Here is a 22,316-nt window from a genome sequence, read left to right as displayed (position 1 = left end):
TCCCTTGATATCTTTTTCTTGCCTGATCGCTATAGCAAGAACTTTCAGTACTATGTTGAAGAGGAATGGTGAGAGAGGACAGCCTTGTCTTGTACCAGAATTTAGAGGAAAGGCTTTTAGTTTTTCTCTATTGAGGATAATATTTGCCAATGGCTTGTGGTAGATGGCTTCAACTAGATTAAGAAAGGTTCCTTCCATTCCCATCTTGCTGAGAGTTTTGATCAAGAATGGGTGTTGGACCTTATCAAATGCTTTTTATGCATCTATTGATATAATAATGTGATTTTTATTTTTCTTGTTGTTGATGTTGTGTATGATGTTAATAGATTTACGGATGTTAAACCATCCTTGCATTCCTGGGATGAAACCTACTTGGTCGTAGTGTATGATCTTCTTGATGATGCATTGTATCCTATTTGCCAGGATTTTGTTGAGGATCTTTGCATCAGCATTCATCAGGGATATTGGTCTGTAATTTCCTTTTTTGGCAGCGTCTCTGTCTGGTTTTGGTATCAAGGTGATGTTGGCTTCATAAAAGCTGTTTGGGAGTGTTCCCGATTTTTCAATTTCATGGAAGAGTTTGGCTAGGGTTGGTAGTAGCTCCTCTCGAAAGATTTAAAAAAATTTATTAGGAAATCCATCTGGCCTGGGCTTTTCTTTTTGGGCAGATGTTTGATTACAGTTTCAATTTCCTCAGTAGTGATGGGGGTGTTTAGATATGCTACATCCTCCTTACTTAAATGTGGAAGGTTATGAGTGTCCAAGAATTTTTCCATTTCTTCTAGGTTTTCATATTTTGTAGCATAAAGTTTCTCAAAGTAGTCTCTGATTACCCTTTGGATCTCTGCAATTTCTGTCGTGATCTCCCCCTTTTCATTTCTAATACGGGTTATCAGATTTCTTTCTCTTTCTTTCTTTGTGAGTTTTGCCAATGGTCTATCAATCTTGTTTATTTTTTTCAAAAAACCAGTCTGCTTTTGTTGATCTTTTGGATTGCTTTTTGGTTTCCCACTTCATTGAGTTCTGCTTTCAGCTTTGTTGTTTTCTTCTGTCTCCCTTTTTTGGTTCCTTTTGTTGGCCATTTTCTAATTTTTTTGTTTGTTTTTTTTTGGGGGCCACACCCGGCGATGCTCAGGGGTGCTCTGGCTATCTGCTCAGAAATAGCTCCTGGCAGGCAAGGGGGACCATATGGGACACCGGGATTTGAACCAACCACCTTTGGTCCTGAATTGGCTGCTTACAAGGCAAACGCTGCTGTGCTATCTCTCCGGGCCCCATTTTCTAATTTTTTGAGCTGTGACATTAAGTTATTCAGGTATGCTTCTTCTTCCTTCATAATATGTGCTTGTAGAGCTATAAATTTTCCTCTCAGGACCACTTTTGCTGTGTCCCATAGATTCTGGCACTTTGTGTGTTCATTATCATTTGTTTCCAGGAAAGTTTTGATTTCCTTTTTGATTTCATCTCGGACCCACTGGTTGTTCAGTAGCAGGGTGTTTAATTTCCAATTGCTAAAGTTTTTCTTCTGTGTGGCTTTGTAGTTCATATCTAATTTCAGAGCCTTGTGGTCAGCAAAGGTAGCCTGCAAGATTTCTATCCTCTTGATTTTATGGAGATATGTTTTATGTGTCAGTATGTAGTCTATTCTGGAGAATGACCCATGTACATTGGAAAAGAATGTGTATCCAGGTTTTTTGGGATAGAGTGTTCTGTATATATCAGTAGTCCTTATTCTTCCATAACTCTTTTCAGGGCTAATATGTTTTTGTTGGGTTTCAGTCTGGTTGACCTATCAAGTGTTGATAGGGCCGTGTTGAAGTCTCCCACAATGATTGTGTTATTATTGATTTCTTCTTTCAGATTTGTCTGTAATTGTATTAGATAATTTGCTGGTCTCTCATTGGGTGCATATATGTTTAATAGTCTGATTTCTTCCTGTTGCACATATCCCTTGATTAGTACATAGTGTCCATCTTTGTCCCTTACCACTTTTCTGAGTATAAAGTTGGTGTCATCAGATATTAATATGGCCACCCCAGCTTTTTTGAGGGTGTTGTTTGCTTGGATGATTTTCCTCCAGCCTTTGATTTTGAGTCTATGTCTGTTATGACTATTCAGATGTGTTTCTTGTAGGCAGCAGAAGGTTGGATTCATCTTTTTGACCCATTTTGCCAGTCTGTGTCTTTTAATTGGTGAGTTTAGTCCATTGACATTGAGGGAGATGATTGTCATAGGATTTAATGTCATCTTTGTAGATAAGTTTGCTGTGTTTGTTGGTCTCTCTTGTCTTAGAGTAGACCTGTCAGTTTTTCCTTTAAGGCTGGTTTATCATCTGTGAAGTTTCTGAGCTGTTGTTTATCCATGAAGCTGTGTATTCTTCCTTCAAACCTGAATGTGAGTCAGGCTGGGTGCAGTATTCTCGGTGAGGCATTCATTTCATTCAGTCTTGTCACAATATTCCACCACTGTCTTCTGGCCTTGAGAGTTTCTTGTGACATGTCTGCTGTAAGTCTTAGGGATGCTCCTTTGAATGTAATTTCCCTTTTTGATCTTGCTGTTTTCAGTATTCTATCTCTATCTGTGGGATTTGTCATTGTAACAAGGATGTGTCTTGGGGTGTTTTTCTTTGGGTCTCTTTTAGCTGGTACTCTTCAGGCATGCAGAATTTGATTGCATGTAGTCTTTAACTCTGGGAGTATCTCTTTGATGATGTCTTTGACAGTTGATTCTTCCTGGAGATCTCCTTCCTGGGTTTCTGGGACTCCAATGATTCTTATGTTGTTTCTGGTGAGTTTATCAAAGACTTCTATTTTTATCTGTTCGCATGCCTTGAGTACTTTTTCCATTGCCTGCTTGTTTGTCTTAAGGTTCTTTTCCAATTTCTTCTGTTGTGTTGAGTTTTTCTGCATCACATCTTCCAGTACTCTGATTCTCTCCTCAGCTGCTGATACCCTGTTGGCGAGATTATCCATTGAGATTTTCAGTTGAGCAACCATGTTTTTCAGGTCTGTTATTTCAGTTTGGAGTTTTTGATTTCTGTCTTTGTGTTCTCTTCAGATCGATCTATGCTTTTTTTGAGTTCTATGAACATATTCCATATTTCTATTCTAAACTCTTTATCTGAAAGGTTAATCAGGTGGTTGGAATTTATTAGGTCATCCGAGCTTTTGTCTTCATTCTCTGTGGATGGTTTTTGCCTGCTGGTTTCCCCATTATCACGTTTTTGGTGTGGGTTTTCCTGCGTGTTGTTGTGGGGTTCATTGGTTAGAAAGAGTTCGCTTTGCGGCAGTGCTCTTCTGCTGCCTCTAGTTGACAGTCCTCAGAGTGAACAAAGGCACAGCATGGCAGAGCCTCCACAGGCCAGAGACCTCAGCTTATTGGACAGTGACCCCGCTGCCAGAACGTACTCACTCAGCCGCTTCAAAATGCAGGTTTTTTGGGGTGCGCTCCCTAGGCCTCTGAGGAAACCTTCGGGGATTCAGAAGCACAGGCACAGGTAGACAGACGTAGAAGTTTCCCCTGAAGTCCTCTATATATTTCTATATATTGCTATTTTCTCAGTATTTATGTCTATATTCCTTCAGGTGAATTTCAATGACTAATACTTTAAAAAAAATTCAAACTGGGGCCTGAGAGATAGCACAGTGGTAGCACATTTGCCTTAGACGCAGAAGGATAGTCTTTGGAATCCTGGCATCTCATATGGTCCCCCGAGCCTGCCAGGAGCAATTTCTGAGCATAGAGCCAGGAGTAACCTGTGAGTGCTGCCAGGTGTGACCCAAAAACAAAAACAAAAAATCAAACTAATATGGAAATAATGGGGGTGATCTCTATCTTTTTACTGACTTTTATTAATGATGCTAGTAATCCACCATTAAGCAAGATGTTCATGTATGATTTGTGATACATATTTATATGCCAGTAAGTGCTATAAAAGAATTAACCTATTTCTGCTTTTCTTAAGGTTAAACATTTTTAAGAATATTTAAATTGATCAACTTTATTTTATGCTTTAATCCATCTTATTTTATGCTTTACTAGAACATGGAAAAACAGATTCATATATTTCCTAATGTTGAATTTTTTGCTAAATTCTATTGATTTATTTTTATCTTTATATTATGCAAATAAATTTTGATAAGTTTTTTTCTTCTGCTACTGATACATTTTGGTAAGAGTATGTTGCATTATTATTATAAAATATATAAAATTTCTTCTTGTTTCCATCCATGGTACAAAGAAATATGAAGTAGGTTTAGAATGATCTTTTCTTTGAAAGTCTTTAGGAATGATCTGAACCTGACTTTGGGAGAGCTAGCTCTTTTAATATTCAAAATTTCTTTCATTACTGTCTGTCTACTTAGGTTATATTTTGTCTCAGGAACTTTTTGGATCATTTATATTTATCTAGGCCCCATTTTGCAATTTTATGTATATTATAAAATATTTATAATTTATCTTCAAAGTTGCTCTCAATTAAAAAAATTATTATATAGGCGATGCTTTGCTGTATCTCATTTTTATTTGAGAGCTATATTCACATGGCAGTGTTCAGAGCTTATTCCTGGAATTGTGCTCAGGGATCACTCCTGGTCTAAGATCACATATGGTCTTGAGGGACCATATGTAATGCTAGGGGGTCAAACAAAGACCACCTATGTATAAAGAAAGACCTTAACCTCTGTATTATCTCCCAACTCCCCTCTTTTAAAACTTTCTTTTCCCCATTTTTTTATTAAACTGTTTATAATTGTTTTATTGTCTTTTTCCTAAATTAACTATACTTTTCATTTAATTATGTTTTACTATTTCTTAATTTATCATTTTCTGCTTTTATTTGAGCTTATAATTCATTTTATTTTATTAAGCCCCTTCTAGCTCCTGCAGTAGAATTTTAATAAATTTATCTTTATTAACTTTTGATAAAATATTTAATGTTATAAAGCTTTATATTGGGCCCAGCTTCCCAATATTTTTGTTTAAATATTAACCTTTTATAATCTAATTTAAGTTTTTATTTTTTCCTCTGCATTAAAATCTAAAATATCTTAATATTAAAGTTTAATATCTTAGTATAAAATTAATGCTTAGTAAAACTATTAATGCTGAATTTTATTGTAGTGTGATCAGAAAATATTATGTCTATTCAACACTGCCAGGCTAATTTGAGGCATTATCTTGGGAATTAATAAATCTTTATTTTTAAAATCAAGTACCCTACCATTACTTGAAAAGAAGTTGTATATTGTTAATGATAAATATTCATTGTTTTGACCTTATTAATTATATAAAACATTTTATTTTCTGTCATAGCTGAAAATGTTACTATTATTATGCTTTGTTAACTTCCTCTAGAGATTTATATTTTAATAATTTGACATTATATTTTGGTACTGAAAAAATGTTAGTACATCTAAGCACATTATAGATTTAGGCCATGCTCTAACAGTGTAGAGATAACTTCGAATCCACATTCAAGTATTATTGAATGTGTTATTTATTTAGAACTATAACTATTTCTGAATTTGTTTCTTTATAATATTCTTTCACTTTCTTGCCATTAATATATCTTAAAATGTATGTTGTGTCTTTATACTTGAATAAAAATTTAAATATAAATATTTTCCCACATCTCCTTCAGAAGTTTGTCAATAGAGTACGTGTTTTCTGGCATTGAGTGCTGCTATGGAGAGAAATCCGAGGCTTTGTTCTGTTTCATTTACTTTTATTTTGTTTTGGTGTGTGTGCATACAATTTTATGCATATGACACTCTCTTTTTTTTTTCTTTTGCCCACCCCAGATGTATGAGCATTAGATATTAGGCCATCCATAGTGGATAAACATTGACTTTGATTTTTTTTTATAATGAAATATTGTTTAAAGAGCTGTTCTAGGTCATCCCCATTTCAGAGGCATCTTTTCTTGCTTATTTTGGTTTCTAACTTGTATCAGAATAGTCTGGTTATTTCTTTTACATCCTGGTATTTATTCATTTAAAATTTTTATTTTTTGTTTATAATACTTAATACATAAGTGATTCTTACAATACCATACCAATCACCAGTGTGTCAGAATCTTTTCATGAACAAACCCAATTTCTGAGTAATCAATGCATAAGGTTTTGAAAAAAATCCTTAATAATGTAAATGAGAATCCTGAGAATGTAGAAGGTTCTTCTCTTGATTGTAGTCAACCTGGGTTTGATCCTCGGCACCCCACAAGGTCCCTAGAGCCAGCCAAAAATGATCTCTGAGCAAAGCTAAATGTGGCCCCCCCCCACACACACACTGAATGAGCCTGGATTTATTTTATTGCACTAAATTACCTTTTCTGACTATTTTGTAAATCAGGAACATTGTTATGATGTTGTCGATGATTTTGTCCTTTCACTGTATCCAAAACCAGATTTGTGTCAAGAATAGAAGTGAGTGCTAGAATCTCTTACTTTACCTGAATGCTACTTTCTACAAATAATGACATGAAATTGTGTATTTTTAATATAGCAAATATATTTACACATCTTTTATAGTACCTGATTTGCATCTTTATTCATGATATAAATACATTTACATTTTCTGTATTAAATATTTTATAATGGGCCGAAGAGATAGCACAGTGGTAGGACATCCCATATAGTTCCCCGAGCCTGCCAGGGGAGATTTCTGAGTATAGAGGCAGGAGCAGCCCCTGAACATTGCCGGGTATGAGCCCCCAAAAAAACAAAAACAAAAAAACAAAAAAATTTTATAATGTAGTTATATCTTCTATTAATCATCATATTTTATATTTATATTTTAAATAAAATAGTGTTTATAATAATTATATCAGGTACAAATATGACAGAATTAAACAAAAATAGGGTTGTTGTGAGGTCATGCAGTCCAGGTGCTCCAAGTGCTACTACTAATACTGTGACTTTTGTGGGATGCAGGTATTCCAGAAGTGCAAAAATGTGGGGTAGGTCCCACACTCACTCAAAAAAAAAAAAAAGTCATAGTGATATCAGACCATACGGGCATACTGGCATACCTGAAATTTGGTCAGATTGGGTCTCTGCAGAGAGCAGTGAGGAGTGGTGAAGCAGGGCATAGTGATTGAGGGTGATGGGTGCATCTATGTGGCTTTAGCAGGGCAGGGACTTGGCATTCCCTCTTCTCTTGAGATTTCTAGCTTTCAGCTGCATAACTTTTCAAGGCTTAGTTTAGTTCTCTTTCTCTTAGTTTAGTTCTCTTTCAAGAACAGAGTGAGTCTACAAAGGTAGCCTGGTATAGACATGGTGACTCTATGTTCTTTCCTTTGCTTCATTAATGAGTGTGTTTTTGTTTTGCTTGTTGGATTTAAAACTTTTGTTGTTAACATTGTTTATTCATTTTTATTTAGGAAACACTGAAAATTTGCTTCAATCTGCCAGCTTACCCCAGAAGTCCTACAAGTTTTCTAAACAAGTTTAAAACTTTTAACATAGGGGCCCGGAGAGATATCACAGCGGTGTTTGCCTTGCAAGCAGCCGATCACTTTTAACATAGAACTAAAGTTTTATTTGATTTACTGCACCTTTTCAGAAAGAAAATTATTCTGCAGCCCCTACAGATCTACTTTCTTTAAGTAAATAAATATTGCCCCCAATTGCACCTGTGGCTACTGCCATCCCCCTGATTGTTTTAGTGCCTCCAGCTTGCATACATTGACATTTAATAACTACTTACTAAATGCATATATAATACATTTAAGGAATGAATTTAATTTATGGCCTATAGGGGAAAGAAAGAGGGATAGTATGAAATCATCTTGGAACTAGTAGATATATTTTTGTTGTTTGTTTGTTTGTTTAATTAATCAAAAGAAGTTACAGGGAATTGATAGGAAAGAGCCCCAGTACACAGGGAAATGGCCGAGGTTCAAAATATTTAATGCTCACTTCAACCCTAGAAGAAAGGAGCTCACCTATTTGCTCTTGAGCCCACGTGGGATATCAGCTTTTAGATAGTTTGAGAAGTCACAGGCGAATGAGCGGAAAATTTGTCATGAGCAACTTTCTCCCTTAGATTACCTTTTATTTTTTATTCTTCTTCACTAAACACATCAGTTTTAAGGGCACTGTATGAAATTTATTCCACAAATTTTATTTATTACTTGATTCATGGCTCATCTTGGACTAGTCTTTATTCTCTTTCTAGGCATTTTTCTGGCTACTTAAGGGCCACCCATCCAGCTAAATAGCACACGTTTCTTCTTTTATGTGACTCTTCATGTTAGCGATGGGCAGTGTTAGCTTTATGCCACTGGACAGATGCCTGTCCTGGGACTAGGTAAAAACAACTGCATAGCTAGGTGGTGATGATTCTTTTTGTTCATTTCAGTATGTCTGTATTAATGCTCCTTCTCCTTTCTTCCTTTAGGAAGGAAGAACAGTTGGGCGGGCAGAAGAAGGTCACTTACCTTCTGCCTATTGATTTTCCTGTGCCGTTCAGCGGTTCATTAGTTTCTCCTAACTACAGCTCTGCTTTTAGCAGCAGTCTGGACTGGGACCTGAGCCACAGAGGGGGTTGACTGAGCCTCTGTCAGCTTGAGGTGGAGTGGGAAGGTGACTTTGTGACAAAAAAAAAAGTGTGATTTTTTTACAATCAAATGCCTAGGTGTTTTTTAAGAAAAACTAGTCTTATATTACTGGTTTTCCTTTTTCAACACTAAAATGAGTTATCCCATGAGACTTGGAGTCTTTTTAGTGGATTATGCAGGCTGGTGTTGGGGAAGCTTTAAGTTGGTGGAGATGGTCATGTGTAAGAATACCAGACTGCACTGTCTCACATTTTTAATTATAAAAATTTAAAAAGCATACAAAGTTCAACAATATCATGATGAAAGTCCACAGTGTCCTCAATGCCATGAATCTTGTTTCATGTATGTCCATCTTTGCCTTTTCACATTTTTTGATATTATATTACTAGACCTATAAGTATTTCACTGTGCATTGCTAAACATAAGTATCTTTTTGAAAGATATAGCCATATATACAAAGGCCACAATAAAATATAATGAAAAATGTTTTCTAATATCATCAAATAACTAGCTACTGTTCTCGCCATCTGATGATCTTTTAGCTTGCTTTTGTGACTGTACACTACAATTTCACATTTGATATGCATATTAAATCTCTTTTATTCCTGGGACTTCCCTTTTAATTTTATTTATAATTTATTTTAAGCAATTAAATAATTTGTCTTGGAAAATTTCTGAAAAAAAAAAAAGACCACAAAAATCAAAAACAAAAACCTAAGAATCTGGAGTTTAATTATATACCCATTGTATGTATTACCTCTAAACTTATCCTTTATCTGACCTAAAAATTTTTTTTTTGGCTTTTGGGCTACACTTAATCATGCACTCAGTGATTTATGTTCAGTTCATGTTAGGCAGTGCTTAGGGAACCATATGTGGTCTTGGATTTGACTGATCTTTATAGAAATCAAGTCCTGGGTACCAGTAGAATTTAGGCTTGAACAGTCCAAATTTGTGCACATGGCATTTAGAGACTAGTTTCCAGAGACCATTAGGGATCCCTGGTCTAGGCTATAAGAATCTGGCTAATTTCTTAGACGTGTGGCTTTCAGCTCTTTTCAGTACCAATCCCAGCAACACTCAGCAGCTTAGAATGGCAACAGGATCTCTTCTTTGACCTCTTTATCTCCAATGCCAGTGAATTTAATCTTTCTTGTTAGAAACATGCTTTTTGTTTTTTTAGCATTCCATATTTTATTATATATATATCTTGGTTATTATATTATATATATATTGGTTTTTGGGCCACACCCGGCAGTGCTCAGGGGTTACTCCTGGCTGACTGCTCAGAAATAGCTCCTGGCAGGCACGGGGGACCATATGGGACACCGGGATTCGAACCAACCACCTTTGGTCCTGGATCGGCTGCTTGCAAGGCAAACACCACTGTGCTATCTCTCCGGGCCCTTATATTAATATTTTTATTTAAATACCTTGATTACAAATATACTTGTAATTTTGGGTTTTAGTCATGTAAAGAACACCCCTCTTCATCGGTGCAACATTCCCATCACCAATGTCCCAAATCTCCCTCCTCCCCACTCCACCCCTACTTGTACTCTAGACAGGCTCTCCACTTTCCTCATTCATTGTTATAATAGTTCTCAGTGTAGTTATTTCTCTAACTGCACTCACCACTCTTTGTGGTGAGCTTCATGAAGTGAGCTGGAAGTTCCAGCCCTCCTCTCTTTGTCTCTGAGGATTGTTGCAAAAATGTCTTTTATTTTTCTTAAAATTTATAGACGAGTGAGACTATTCTGCATCTATCTCTCTCCCTCTGACTTATTTCACTCAGCATGATAGATTCCATGTACATCCATGTATAGGAAAATTTCATGATTTCATCTCTCCTGATGGCTGCATAATATTCCATTGTGTATATGTACCACAGTTTCTTTAGCCATTCATCTGTTGAAGGGCATCTTGGTTGTTTCAGAGTCTGGCTATTGTAAATAGTGCAGCAATGAATATAGGTGTGAGGAAGAGATTTTTGTATTGTATTTTTGTGTTTCTAGGGTATATCCCTAGGAGTGGTATAGCTGGATTGTATGGGAACTCAATTTCCAGTTTTTAAAGGAAGCTCCATATCACAGAAACATGCTTTTGAATATGTTCAAATTCACATTGCACCATCCCTCTACTTCCTGTACCCATTTTAGGAAGGCTGCAAATTAATTTGTTAATTGTTTATTAGTTTCTTTTTTTTTTTTCATTCTTGGGCCATACTAAGCAGTGCTCAGGTCTTACTCCTAGAGGTGCTCAGGGGACCCTGTGGACCTTACATGCCGGACAATTTTTTTTTTTTTTTTACCTATTTTACTATCTTGTCAGTCCTCAAATCAACTTGTTTTAATCTACATCAAATAGGGTAGAAAATATAGTGAAAAATAAAATGTCACAAAGTTCCTTGCCAAGAAATATATGTATTTGCTTCAAAGCCCACAACCTCTAATCCCGTGATCTATTGTATATGACAACCTTTTTCTCCCCACCAGGAAGTACTTATATGGATTGTTTCATTATAACCCCACGATGCTCAGACTTGAATCACTTCCAGATCCTACTGATACCTGGGAAATTGTAGAGACCATAGGAAAAGGCACCTATGGCAAGGTCTACAAGGTCACTAACAAGAGAAATGGGAGTTTGGCTGCAGTTAAAATTTTGGATCCAATCAGTGTAAGTAACAGTAATAATTGTAGCCATCAAACAGGTTTCACATAGAGCTTTCAACTTCTTTCCTGGCTCTAGTGCCAATGAAAACTGCATGAAATCTCACATGGTTATAATTTATTACTCATTTGAATGAATGGACTCTGCTGGGGTCTCACACTTCCCTTGGTCTTCTTAATTTTTTTCTTACTCTTTTCTTTTTAACCACACCCAGAAGTGTTCAGGGCTCACTCCTAGCTCAGTGATTAAGAGATCACTCCTGGAGGGCTGAGGGACTATATGCAGTGCTAGAGTTTGAACCAAGTTTACTACCGATAAAACAAGCAAGTATCTTAATCCCTGGACAACCTTTCCAGTTTTGACTTTTTATTTCTTGCCAATCCCACTGTATTACTTTCTTGGAAAGAGAGGTATATTTCACTCCCTGAGCTTATATATGGGTTTGATCTTCATAAATTATAAAATACCCAAATTTGTGATATTGAATCATCTTTGCCTGGCATCTTATTTCAGAACACAAAATGCTAATGTTACAATGTTGTGTGCTATAACCTACAGTGGGGCTGTAAGTAACATTGAGTAGTGAGGCTAGTTACTAGTGTCCTATCCTTCAAGCGAATTCTCTTTAACTGTTTTGATAATTTAGATGTCTTAAAATATTTATAAAAGCATTGTTTAAAAAAATCAAAGGAGGGCCCAAAGAGGTGGTGCAAGCGGTAAGGTGGCTGCCTTGCCTGCACTAGCCTAGGACTGACCGGCCCTCTGGCATCCCATATGGTTCCCCAAGCTAAGAGTGATTTCTGAGTGCATAGCTGGGAGTAACCCCTGAGGGTCACAGGGTGTGGCCCAAAAACAAAAAAAAAAAATCAAAGGAATATGAGGCAAACATTTTATCCATATATTAACAAAGTTTTAGTTGTGATATGAATGTTCATTGTTAGGTATATTTCAAGGTGTGTTTCTGATCACATTAAACATACAGAATAAATATACTGTAAATTATTGCTTAAATGTGAAGTCTTACCTGGACTGTTCTTTATATATTAAAATAAACCCAGCATGCTTTTTATTTTGTTTATCCCCTTCTTAGGATATGGATGAGGAGATTGAGGCAGAATACAACATTTTGCAATTTCTTCCTAATCATCCCAATGTTGTGAAATTTTATGGGATGTTTTACAAAGCAGATCAATGTGTTGGAGGTCAGCTGTGGTTGGTCCTGGAGGTAAGAGAAACTATAGATTCACACTGAGATCAAAGACTAGCCAGGTGTGTATTTGCCTTAATTTCTTAATATTGTGGCTTATACCTGAAACCTTGGTACCTCTCACATGTCTTAGGACCTTCCAATATGTGTTTCCTCCTCAGTTCTTGCAGGTAGGGCTATGTGTACAAAGTTCTTGTTTCTCTGCTCCCAAATGTAATCATCTTTTCTTCAAATCAAAAAGAATCTACTAGATTTAGGTACTACTAGAAAAGTCATTCTCTTCCCTAGGCTTCACATAAAGCATGTTACAACTGATTTTAATTCTTTTGCAAAACTTTTAGGCCATAATTTACATGGCTTGTCAAGTTTGAATTAACCCATTTATGTTTATTAATTCTTAGGTTAGGTTTGGTTCCCTAAAGATAAATTCTTAGGGAGTGTTTTGGCAGGTTTGAGAGCTAGCAGAAGTTAGACAAGGAAGGCATGGAAGGAGGGTTGGGAGAAGGGATGTAAGAAGGAAGGTTACATAAGAGGGAAGGAGTAAGGATTGAACCAGGGGGACATGGAACTGTAGTGCTGTAGAGACACAGGTCTCAATCCATCTTCTGGGAGAAAGATGTCTGCTGGCATGCTCTACCTGTCAGCTGTGTATTGCCATAGGGGAGGTAGTTCCCTATAGTTGGGATCAATTCCTAGTGAAAACTACAACTGAGATGTGACAGCAGTGAATAGTGATCTTTGGCAGCATTTGGCGTGCAAAGGAATCTAAAGGGAAATATCACTGTATCCACAACAGCTCTGCCCTTTATCTCCCTTATTAATGAATATGAACAGGAACATGAAAGAAACCACAAATCTGGTTCCTTGAAATGAAAATGACAGACACAACTATGACAATATGTGAAATGTGACTGTTACAACAAGCCTATTGCTTTAGGCTCTCTAGGTCAACCATGGTTTGTTCTGGGCTCTACTGCTCTGAGCCTACACAATTCATTTTGCTTGAGGTGAGGGATGTGATCCAGGAGCACACATAAAGCTTATGAGACTAGCCTTAAAGGAGAGGCAAGCCCTGTTTATCTTTGATAGCCTCTTGTACAAATTTCTCACCTGGCTCAATGGGGACCTATATGCAGACACAGGGAATTTATTTGTTGTATTCAAATTCCCTTGTTAAGAGCCATGCAAGGACCCAAGGATGTGATACTCTTTGGCCTTGCAATTGGGTAATTTACAGTGAAACTGGCGTTAGTCTTTCTGTCACATCAGTTCCTTTCTCACATCACAAGAATGTAAAGGTTTTGGTTTTCAGAACTCATCATTCTCAATTTAATGGCAGGATGCCCTCATTTTATATCTTTCTTTAAGTTCCTTATCTCCCCCTCTGCAATTACTATTTTATTTAGGTGCTAATCTCTTGCATAATTATTTTTTGCTTGTTGGTGCTGGGGGCCAAATCTAGTGCTTCATATATATTCTAAGCACGTGCTGTACCTCTGAGCTGCCACATCCCTGGCTAGAATAACAATTTTTATGATGATGCTTTTATTGGGACATGGAAAGTATTATTTTCAGAGTCTGTGAATGTATTCCTCGGCTCTAAAGGACCTCCCTGTTGAAACTCTCATTGCAATTAAGTTGAGAGTACAGTGACTGAGAGTTTTTAATTCTTGTTCTTAGAAACTCCTGATTCACATAGTCTCTAATTCAACTATAAAAAACTGAGACTTGCATTAAAGTTTCAGGGTTTTCAAAGAAAACTCCTTGATGTGGAAGCAGGTGGATTACTTCTGTTTGTTCTCCTCAAACATTGCTGGGAAGTCCTTCCCTCTAATAATCAAGGCAACCATATATGGTCTTGAAAAATGAGTAGAACCCCAAGATTATAAACTATGATACATGCAAATGCTCTCTTGCCAACTATTTCTTGCCTTTTTAGTGTGGCCACAAGCAGATAAGGAAGCTACCCTGAGACACTGCCTTGTTACACTTAATCAACTTACTCACACTTATTCAACCCAATATGCTAACATTGATGCCTTTTATGTATTGTTTTGGTCAAAGTCAAAGTTGGTGTTATGGGGAGCTGGGTGCCCTCAGTCTTTTTTTTGTCCCAGAAGAAGTCATTGTATCTAAACCTTTTAACAGTCTTTATAGAAACAGACATTTCTGGTTCTGGATCTGACAGGAACCTCAGTATATAACTATGGACTAAAGCCCAGAGACAGTGACAAGCCCACAGTCGCATAACCAGGCACATGGCTGAACTGGAGGGAGTGTGTTGCAGCTCTGTTGCTGCTCATGTCTGATATAGATCAGTGATTCTGGAACACACACACACACACACACACACACACAAACACAAACACACACGGTGTAATGAGCTACACAACATCCTGGCCATTTTGTTCTTTCTATAGCTTTTTGTAAGTGCCTCAGGAGACTTACACAATAAAATCATGATCTGTTTAATATTGTTCTCTTCATTCTGTATATTGAGATTCAATTTATGCTCTTTCCTAGCTGAAAGTTATGAAAGAATCAGTATGATTCTATTTCAGAAAGCTATTCTACATAGTAGAAAAATATTATTAAAAACTCCTTTAAATCATATCAGCTGAAAGCAAAACCAAATAATATCATTTCTAAAATTTATTACTAATTGTTTAGCAGAAAGTCAAGCTCTCTTTCATGACAGTCATCTATTAGATGACTATTAAAATTTGAAAAAATATTCTAAACTAGTATGAAAAATTTGAAGTCTGGTTGTCTCTAGATGAGATATAATAGGAAATTATATTTTAAGAAAAATACAACACAAAAAATAGTAGGTGATAAAACATGAACCACCTTTTCTCTTTTTTCCTTTTAGTATAAACACATCATCAGACAAATGCTATCAATTTTAGTCAATTATATATATACTCAATCTATATGTCAATATATATCAATTATAGTCAACTTCAAAGAAATGGCTAGTGCCTACTATATTAGTAAAAGGGATTTTAAATAAAAATAAACAATTTTCTATATAAAACCAAATAAAAAGAATTTGGTGAATTTGTTTATTTTGTTTCTTTGTGGTGCCAGGGCATCAAGACACACAAAACATATTCTCTACCACTGACTAACTTCCTCAGTACAAGAATTAGATGAGTTTTTAAATGTTTTGTTTCCTCCACGGTTATGTGTTTACATACATTAGCTGAGCCAGGGATAGAGGTGTGGAGTGGAGAAACACCTATGTCCAGTTTCTACTTTTACTGAATTCCAGAGAAAGATCAATCTAGACCTGACTATCATTACACAAACCATTTTCATTTACTCATATATTATGGCATGAATCAAATTCATCACATTAACAAATAAAATTAATTAAATTAAATAATAAATAAAATAAAAATAAAGAGTAAATAAAATAAAATAAAGTTGTTAGCAGGATGCTGATGGTCTGGAACCTGTGACTGATTAGTTTGCATGGGCCAAAGCTGGTTAAAAAGTCCTAAAATAATGTTAGCCAGCAATGGAAACTTTGGGCAGGATTCTAGAATGAGTCCCATGAGTGTTGGCTACTCAGGAGGTAAGAAGAAGGGAGGAACTTTGAAAACCCATAGAGTTTGAACATGTACACATGTTCTATATATCATTACAAGCTAAAGAGAGTGAGCAGCTGAGGCACAGGAAGTGAACCATTCTGCTCTAGGATTACTGCCCTGAAGAGAGACTAAAATGGGTGGGGAAAGTCCTGAGGCTACCTCCTCTCTGTCTGGAAGCTTCTTCCTACTCTTACTGAAAAGGGAGAGGGGCTGCCTGTGATTTTTTTTTTCTAGGTGCAAGCAGTGTCTTTATCTGGTTTTAGCAAATATAACCAACATCAAACTGTGTAGAGGAATATAGAGGTTCAACTGTGTTAACTTGGTTCTTTCTAAAACTTTAGGGTTCATTCTGTCCATCTTAGTTTTGCTTCACATCCTTCATAGAACCTAACACCCTTGAAAGATAAAGCCCATTGTACAAAGGAGCCATAAAAAGAAATTCTCCTCTATGTCAGATTAACATGCTAGTACATAAGCTATGGGAAAGTTGGAAATTGGGTTAGAATAAAGATCAGATGATTGGGTGACCTGGGCTGTACTTTAATAACCTGGAGGAAAATTGATGACTTATTGAGCCAGGAACAATTTTGGGCTCGAAAGCATGACCATCTTTGCACGTACAGAGCCAGTGATGGAATCAATATTCAGTGATGTTTTTGAAAATAGATGTGGCATGTAAATGATTTTTCTATTTTTCTTGCTTTGGATAAAAATGCTCATTACATTCGGGGTGCATCCAGCTGCTGTGTTCCCCACAGCAGGGGAGGTGTAGGGAGGCTGTAGGGGGGTGTGTAGGGAGGCCCACTCAATGGAGACACACTTCTGCACTTGTGTTGGCAGAGGGGCGGGATCAGGAGGTTGTACTCTCAGCCCACAGTGCTGGGGCAGGCAGTTTGACTGTCTTATTACCACTTACAGGGGATCATTTGATTTGATGCATTTAAATATAATTCTTTGTCATGTTTATTTTTAAAATGTCCCATCTATTTCCCCGAGCCTTTACTTTGCCAAGATAATTGACAACACACCCATGCTTTCTTTTTTTGAACCTTTTGTATCCACAGTCTTTTCTCCATAATCCACAGGCTGCCCTTTTAAGCCTGGCTTATCAGCTTCTCAGACGACTTTCTCTCAAGATACCCTGGGTTCCTTAATGATACATTTCTGTGAAACATGGGAAGTCAAGAGTGCTTCAATTCTGACATTTGTGAACAAAAGGAACCAAGATGCCTTTGTTGTTTTTAAATCTACAGCTGAGTTTGAGTTCTGCTGATAAAATGGCTGCCTTTCCCTTCAAGGTTCTAGAGTGATAGAGAAAGTTTACATCTTGGCTAACTAGATAAAATATTGCTGAATAGGCTTCTATTGGGAGTGTGGACATACACTTAAGTAGGACAAGAGAGAGACTAAAAGAAGGTTTCAGGGGAAAATTCCAAGGTTGATTTTGTTTGGATCATCACCCAGCATTTAATTTAAAATTCTCTGGGTAGAATTTTAATAGTGCACTTACAATTCAATAAAGCCTGTGCTTGCTCCCTGAGCTTGGGACCAGGCTGAGAATTGATTCAGATGGGGGTTCTGTAGTGTCTTGCAGTCTTATTGCTACTTCAAATTTAGAGAATAAGCGATTCTATTGCTATTTTTCTTGTTTTCTTTAAATCTACACTCTGCCTCTACACTTTCCATGTTTGGCAGATTAGAAATTCTTTTTGAAGCTAAAAAGCTTTTCCTTGTATCTGTCTTCTGACCCTTCACTCTTATCCCTGAATTGCTTTGAACCTTGTTTCTCAATTGCTAATGGGTATTTGGTACCTATTGTGATCCTGTTGTGGTCCTCTTTTGTCTGCCCTTCAATCTGCTGACCAAGCCATCTTTCAGAATGCAAATCAGAACAGCGATATCTGCCTTCAGTCTGGTTATGCCATTCTGTTATTCAATGGTGTATTATGGTGTTAATACTACGTACCTCATGTACTAAAGTTTATAGACTTTAGCAAGGCATTTCTGTTATTCTTTTTCTTTGTAGGCTACACCTGGCAGTGTTCAGGAGTTTTTCTAGGCTCTACACACTGAAATTACTCCTGTTATGCACAGGTGTCAATAAGGGATGCCAGGGATTGAAGCCATGTTGGCATTGTGCAAGCTAAGCTCACTTTACTATTGCTCTGTCCCTGATTTTTATTCTTCTGTGACTTTTATTCCATACTTCCTTTCCCTATCCCTGCTCTAGAATTCTGACACTGTTAGCCTTACAATTTGACTAACTATAACAGTAGTAAAGTATACTTTACACATAATCTTCCTTTACACATAATCTTTCTGTAGTAGAAATGGCCTTCCTCTTCATGTATATCTACCATAGATTCATTGTCCTTCAAACTCATTGTCACAGTGATACTCTCCAGGAAAATGTCCTGCCTCCTCCTTAAGCTCTTCCACAGAGCTGGGCTCATTCTTCAGTACTATCAGCCTTGTAGAGGGATTCTGCCTTCATTGTCTACATTCACACTCTTCTGCGGACATCATTAGTGGGGAGCTCTTAGCAGGCCAGGATGAGAAATGGGTAATAAGACTGATTAAGAACTGAGTAGCTTTCTTTCCAATAGCTGAACTCAGCTTTTCACAAACTCCCTGCCAGCATAGAAAAGATAACCAAGTAACCAGTTGCATCTGACTTTGATAGAGGTGGAATTTATGTGGCTGGAGCTGTGGCACAGGCGGTAAGGCTTTGCTTTTGCATGTACTTAGGACGGACCATGGTTCCATCCCCCAGCTTCCCATATGATCCCCCAAGCCAGGAGCAATTTCTGAGCTCATAGCCAGGAGTAACCCTTGAGCGTCACCGGGTGTTGTCCAAAAACCAAAAAAAAAAAAGTGGAATTTATTCCCTTTATAGAATCTAATTTTAGGGGGCCACACCCCATTATGCTCAGGGGTTACTCCTGGCTATGCGCTCAGAAATTGCTTCTGGCTTGGGGGACCAGATGGGATGCTGGGGTGGGGGGTCAAACCGCTGTCAGTCCTAGGCTAGTGCTGGCAAGGAAGATGCCTCACCGCTTTCGCCACCACTCTGACCCCCTTTATAGACTCTAAACTCATGACACCATCACAGCTTTCACTGTTTTTAGGGTCCCCCTCCACTGAATTATTGCTGAGAAATAATCATTGTAACCTAGTTTTAAAGATTCATAATTCTATATTAGATTTTTAGTCACAGTATTTTCATTTATGAGAAGTTGCAATGACAAAAATACCAGAAGATTCAATTTCAGATTATCTTGGTTGTTAATGTGTGTGCAAAGTATTTGTCATGTAGGTAGAAGGGAATAAAATATCATATAAAAACATCTGCTCTCCTTTTATTAAAGCATTGCAGAGTTCATAATTAGACTCCCATAGATCCTAATGTATTATTATCTTGGTAAAGAGTTATCTTCCTTTTGGAAAGGTGCTAATCTGTGCTCCCACAGATTGTCTTGCTTAGATAAAGGCACTAGACTAAAGCAGTTCTAGACCAGGGATCCACCCCTGTCTCTTCACCCCACTCCTAATGTATCCCAATGCATATTAGCAAATATTTCCCAAATTGCAGACAGAGTACTGGGTGAATCTAGTTCTCTTAAGCATAAAAGGTAAAAGTCTTTACCTTTATAAGGACAAAAATGACTCAGAATATGATGGAAGTCCTGGATTTTCTTAGCAAAAATGGAAGAGATATGTGTAATCCACCACCTACAATTTCAAGGCATTTACGTGCTCTGCCCAAAGCAATTACAATTTTGGATTTATTATGGCATATAGCAAACCCAAACTGTAACTTTTAATAAATTAGTCAAATCTGTCCTTGAGAACAAGCAAACACAGATCAGGGTTGGAGAGAGAGTACAGGGATTAATTTAGGTCTTCCCTTCTAGGCAGTGGACCTGGGTTCTCACTCTTGTAGGACATCTAGTCCCCTGAGCCCAGACAGACAGGTGTGATCCCTGAACATGAAGCTAGAATTAAGTCCTGACCATTGTGAGGTATGTCCCCAACACTTGCCCCCAACAAAACAGAAGTCTCTAAAGTTGCTGAAAGCAAAAGCTATAATAGGAAGTGGTTAATGATGATCTGATGCAACTCCACAACAGACCTGCTTCTTCAGGTCTCCAGCATAGTGGAGAACTGTAGTAAGTTTCTGATGCCTGTAGTGCCGACACTAGAGGCAGGAAAGTTGGAAAGAACTGAAATGTGTTTCCTATCAAGTATTAGAAACAATAACCTTATTTTATGTTTAAAATGCACATTAAAAAATAAGGACAATATTCATGTAAAGTAGAAAATGTCTAATCAACTATTTTAAACTTCTAAATAGCAACTTGTGCTTTCATAGTTTACTTGACAGGAGAAAGCTCAGCCTTTTGGACATGTTGTATTCATTCACAAACCATCCTCTTTAGTAAAGCAACACTAAAAGAGAGACACTAAAAATTCAACCAGAAAATGGGAATTTGAAGTTTCATTGTTCTGATCTAAACTTTTGTGCCTGGATCAGTTATTAGTGGACTTTTCTTCTTAATCATTGTTTGTTTTCTTTTTTGTCTCTTCTGCACTCTGCTGGCCTCTCCTCTCACAGCTTTGTAACGGAGGCTCTGTCACTGAGCTTGTTAAGGGGCTCCTGCAGTGTGGCCGGCGACTGGATGAAGCCATAATCTCATACATCTTGTATGGGGCCCTCTTGGTAAGAATATCCTGAAGTTGGGAGATAGTGAATCAGTATGTGCACACACATAGTTACCATGTGCCTGATTCAGGCTTAATTCTGGCTCCACATGGTCCTCCAAGCACCACCCTAGAGGCCCCAAACCACAGGAGTGGCCCAGGCAACTAACTACAGTACCAGCCTGCCTAGGGGCCAGAGCCATAGCACAGCGGTAGGGTATTTGCCTAGCACGAGGCCAACCCAGGTCAACCCTAGTTTGATTCCCAGCATCCCATATAGTCCCCCAAGCCTGCCAGGAGCGATTTTTGAGCACAGAGCCAGGAGTAATCCCTGAATGCTGTCAGGTGTAACCCAACAACCCCCCCCCCCAAAAAAAAAAACCCTACAGTACCAGCCTGCCCAGTGTCAAATCATCTCTCTCTCTCTCTCTCTCTCTCTCTCTCTCTCTCTCTCTCTCTCTCTCTTCCCCCCCCTCTTTCTCTGCAATAAGCTGCAGACCTGCAGAGGAATTGTTATTGCACACCTTCTCCAAATCCTCATCCACTCCTAAGCACCTCTTAGGGACTACCCACCTCTAAAAAAGTAGGGAAGGAAAATGCCCTCAGTGAGGATAATTAGCAAAGGAAGGCTCTTTGTCATCAGTTGGATTTCAGTCACATATTAACAATGGAGAAATCAACTAGCAATATGCAAATATTTGTAAGAGCAGAGTGTGGACTGTTAATATAATTATTAATGTAACTATTTATTAATAGAACTGTTAATATAACTGTTCATCAATGTAATTGCTTTAAAGTAACCATGCAAATCTCCACCTTCTCTTTCCATTCTTGTTGGTGTTGGGACAACATTCAGGGCCTTCAACATTTGCACAGGAACCGAATCATTCACCGTGATGTCAAGGGGAATAATATTCTTTTGACAACAGAAGGAGAAGTTAAGCTCGTTGACTTTGGTAAAGACTGCTTGTTGTTTGTTTTCTTGACTGTGCAATTTAGCCTAAGGTGACAATCACTGTAGTCTGAAAAGCTGGGGCCTTTGCTGCCTTAGGCTGAGAGACTTCCAGTCCAACACACTGGAGAGTGGGGGGTTTACCAGATGGACCACCCTAGGAGATGCTGTTTGTTAATTTATTTTTGATTTTAGTAGCAATTTTATTAAAGAGAGAAAATAAAAGTGTTTCAGAGGAAGAACTGGATGAAAAAAATCTTTTGTTTTCTGGGAAAAACTCCACATCTATGGGGAGGCAGTTGTTTATAATTTACATTTTGTCATTTCTTCTGCATATGAAAAGAGAAAGCTGTTTGGGCTTTCAAATGACTTTCTCTTGCCTTAGGCATATTTATTCCCAATGAGCAGAAGGTAAAATAGTCCTTTGGGTCTGGGAACTAACATCCTTTTAAATTGTGATTATTACAACTACTTGTGAGGCTGGTTGAACTGGAAGCATTAACAGGAAATAGAAGTGTGAGAGGAAATTCAGAGTAATATCACCTAAGGCCAGAGAACTATTCTGTGTCACCATGTAATTTGCTAGTCAACTAACATTTTGGAATTCCCTTTAAAGTTTATTGTATG

At 37.5% G+C, this 22,316-nt stretch overlaps 1 protein-coding gene across 1 annotated transcript in view; it reads left to right on the top strand.

The window, feature by feature from the left end:
* The first annotated feature begins 10,657 nt into the window (after window positions 1-10,657).
* Window positions 10,658-22,316, top strand: part of MYO3B (myosin IIIB) — a 481,137-nt gene continuing 469,478 nt past the window's right edge. The window contains exons 1-5 of the mRNA XM_049772878.1: window positions 10,658-10,671; window positions 11,056-11,239; window positions 12,324-12,458; window positions 20,652-20,756; window positions 21,594-21,693. Coding sequence (XP_049628835.1) covers window positions 10,658-10,671; window positions 11,056-11,239; window positions 12,324-12,458; window positions 20,652-20,756; window positions 21,594-21,693 — 538 coding nt within the window. The remainder of the gene's footprint in view (window positions 10,672-11,055; window positions 11,240-12,323; window positions 12,459-20,651; window positions 20,757-21,593; window positions 21,694-22,316) is intronic.

The sequence above is a fragment of the Suncus etruscus genome, chromosome 5 (assembly GCF_024139225.1).
Source record: "Suncus etruscus isolate mSunEtr1 chromosome 5, mSunEtr1.pri.cur, whole genome shotgun sequence".
Lineage (NCBI taxonomy): Eukaryota > Metazoa > Chordata > Mammalia > Eulipotyphla > Soricidae > Suncus > Suncus etruscus.
Note: the sequence above shows the minus strand (reverse complement) of the source record. Positions and strands in the feature narration are given on the sequence as shown.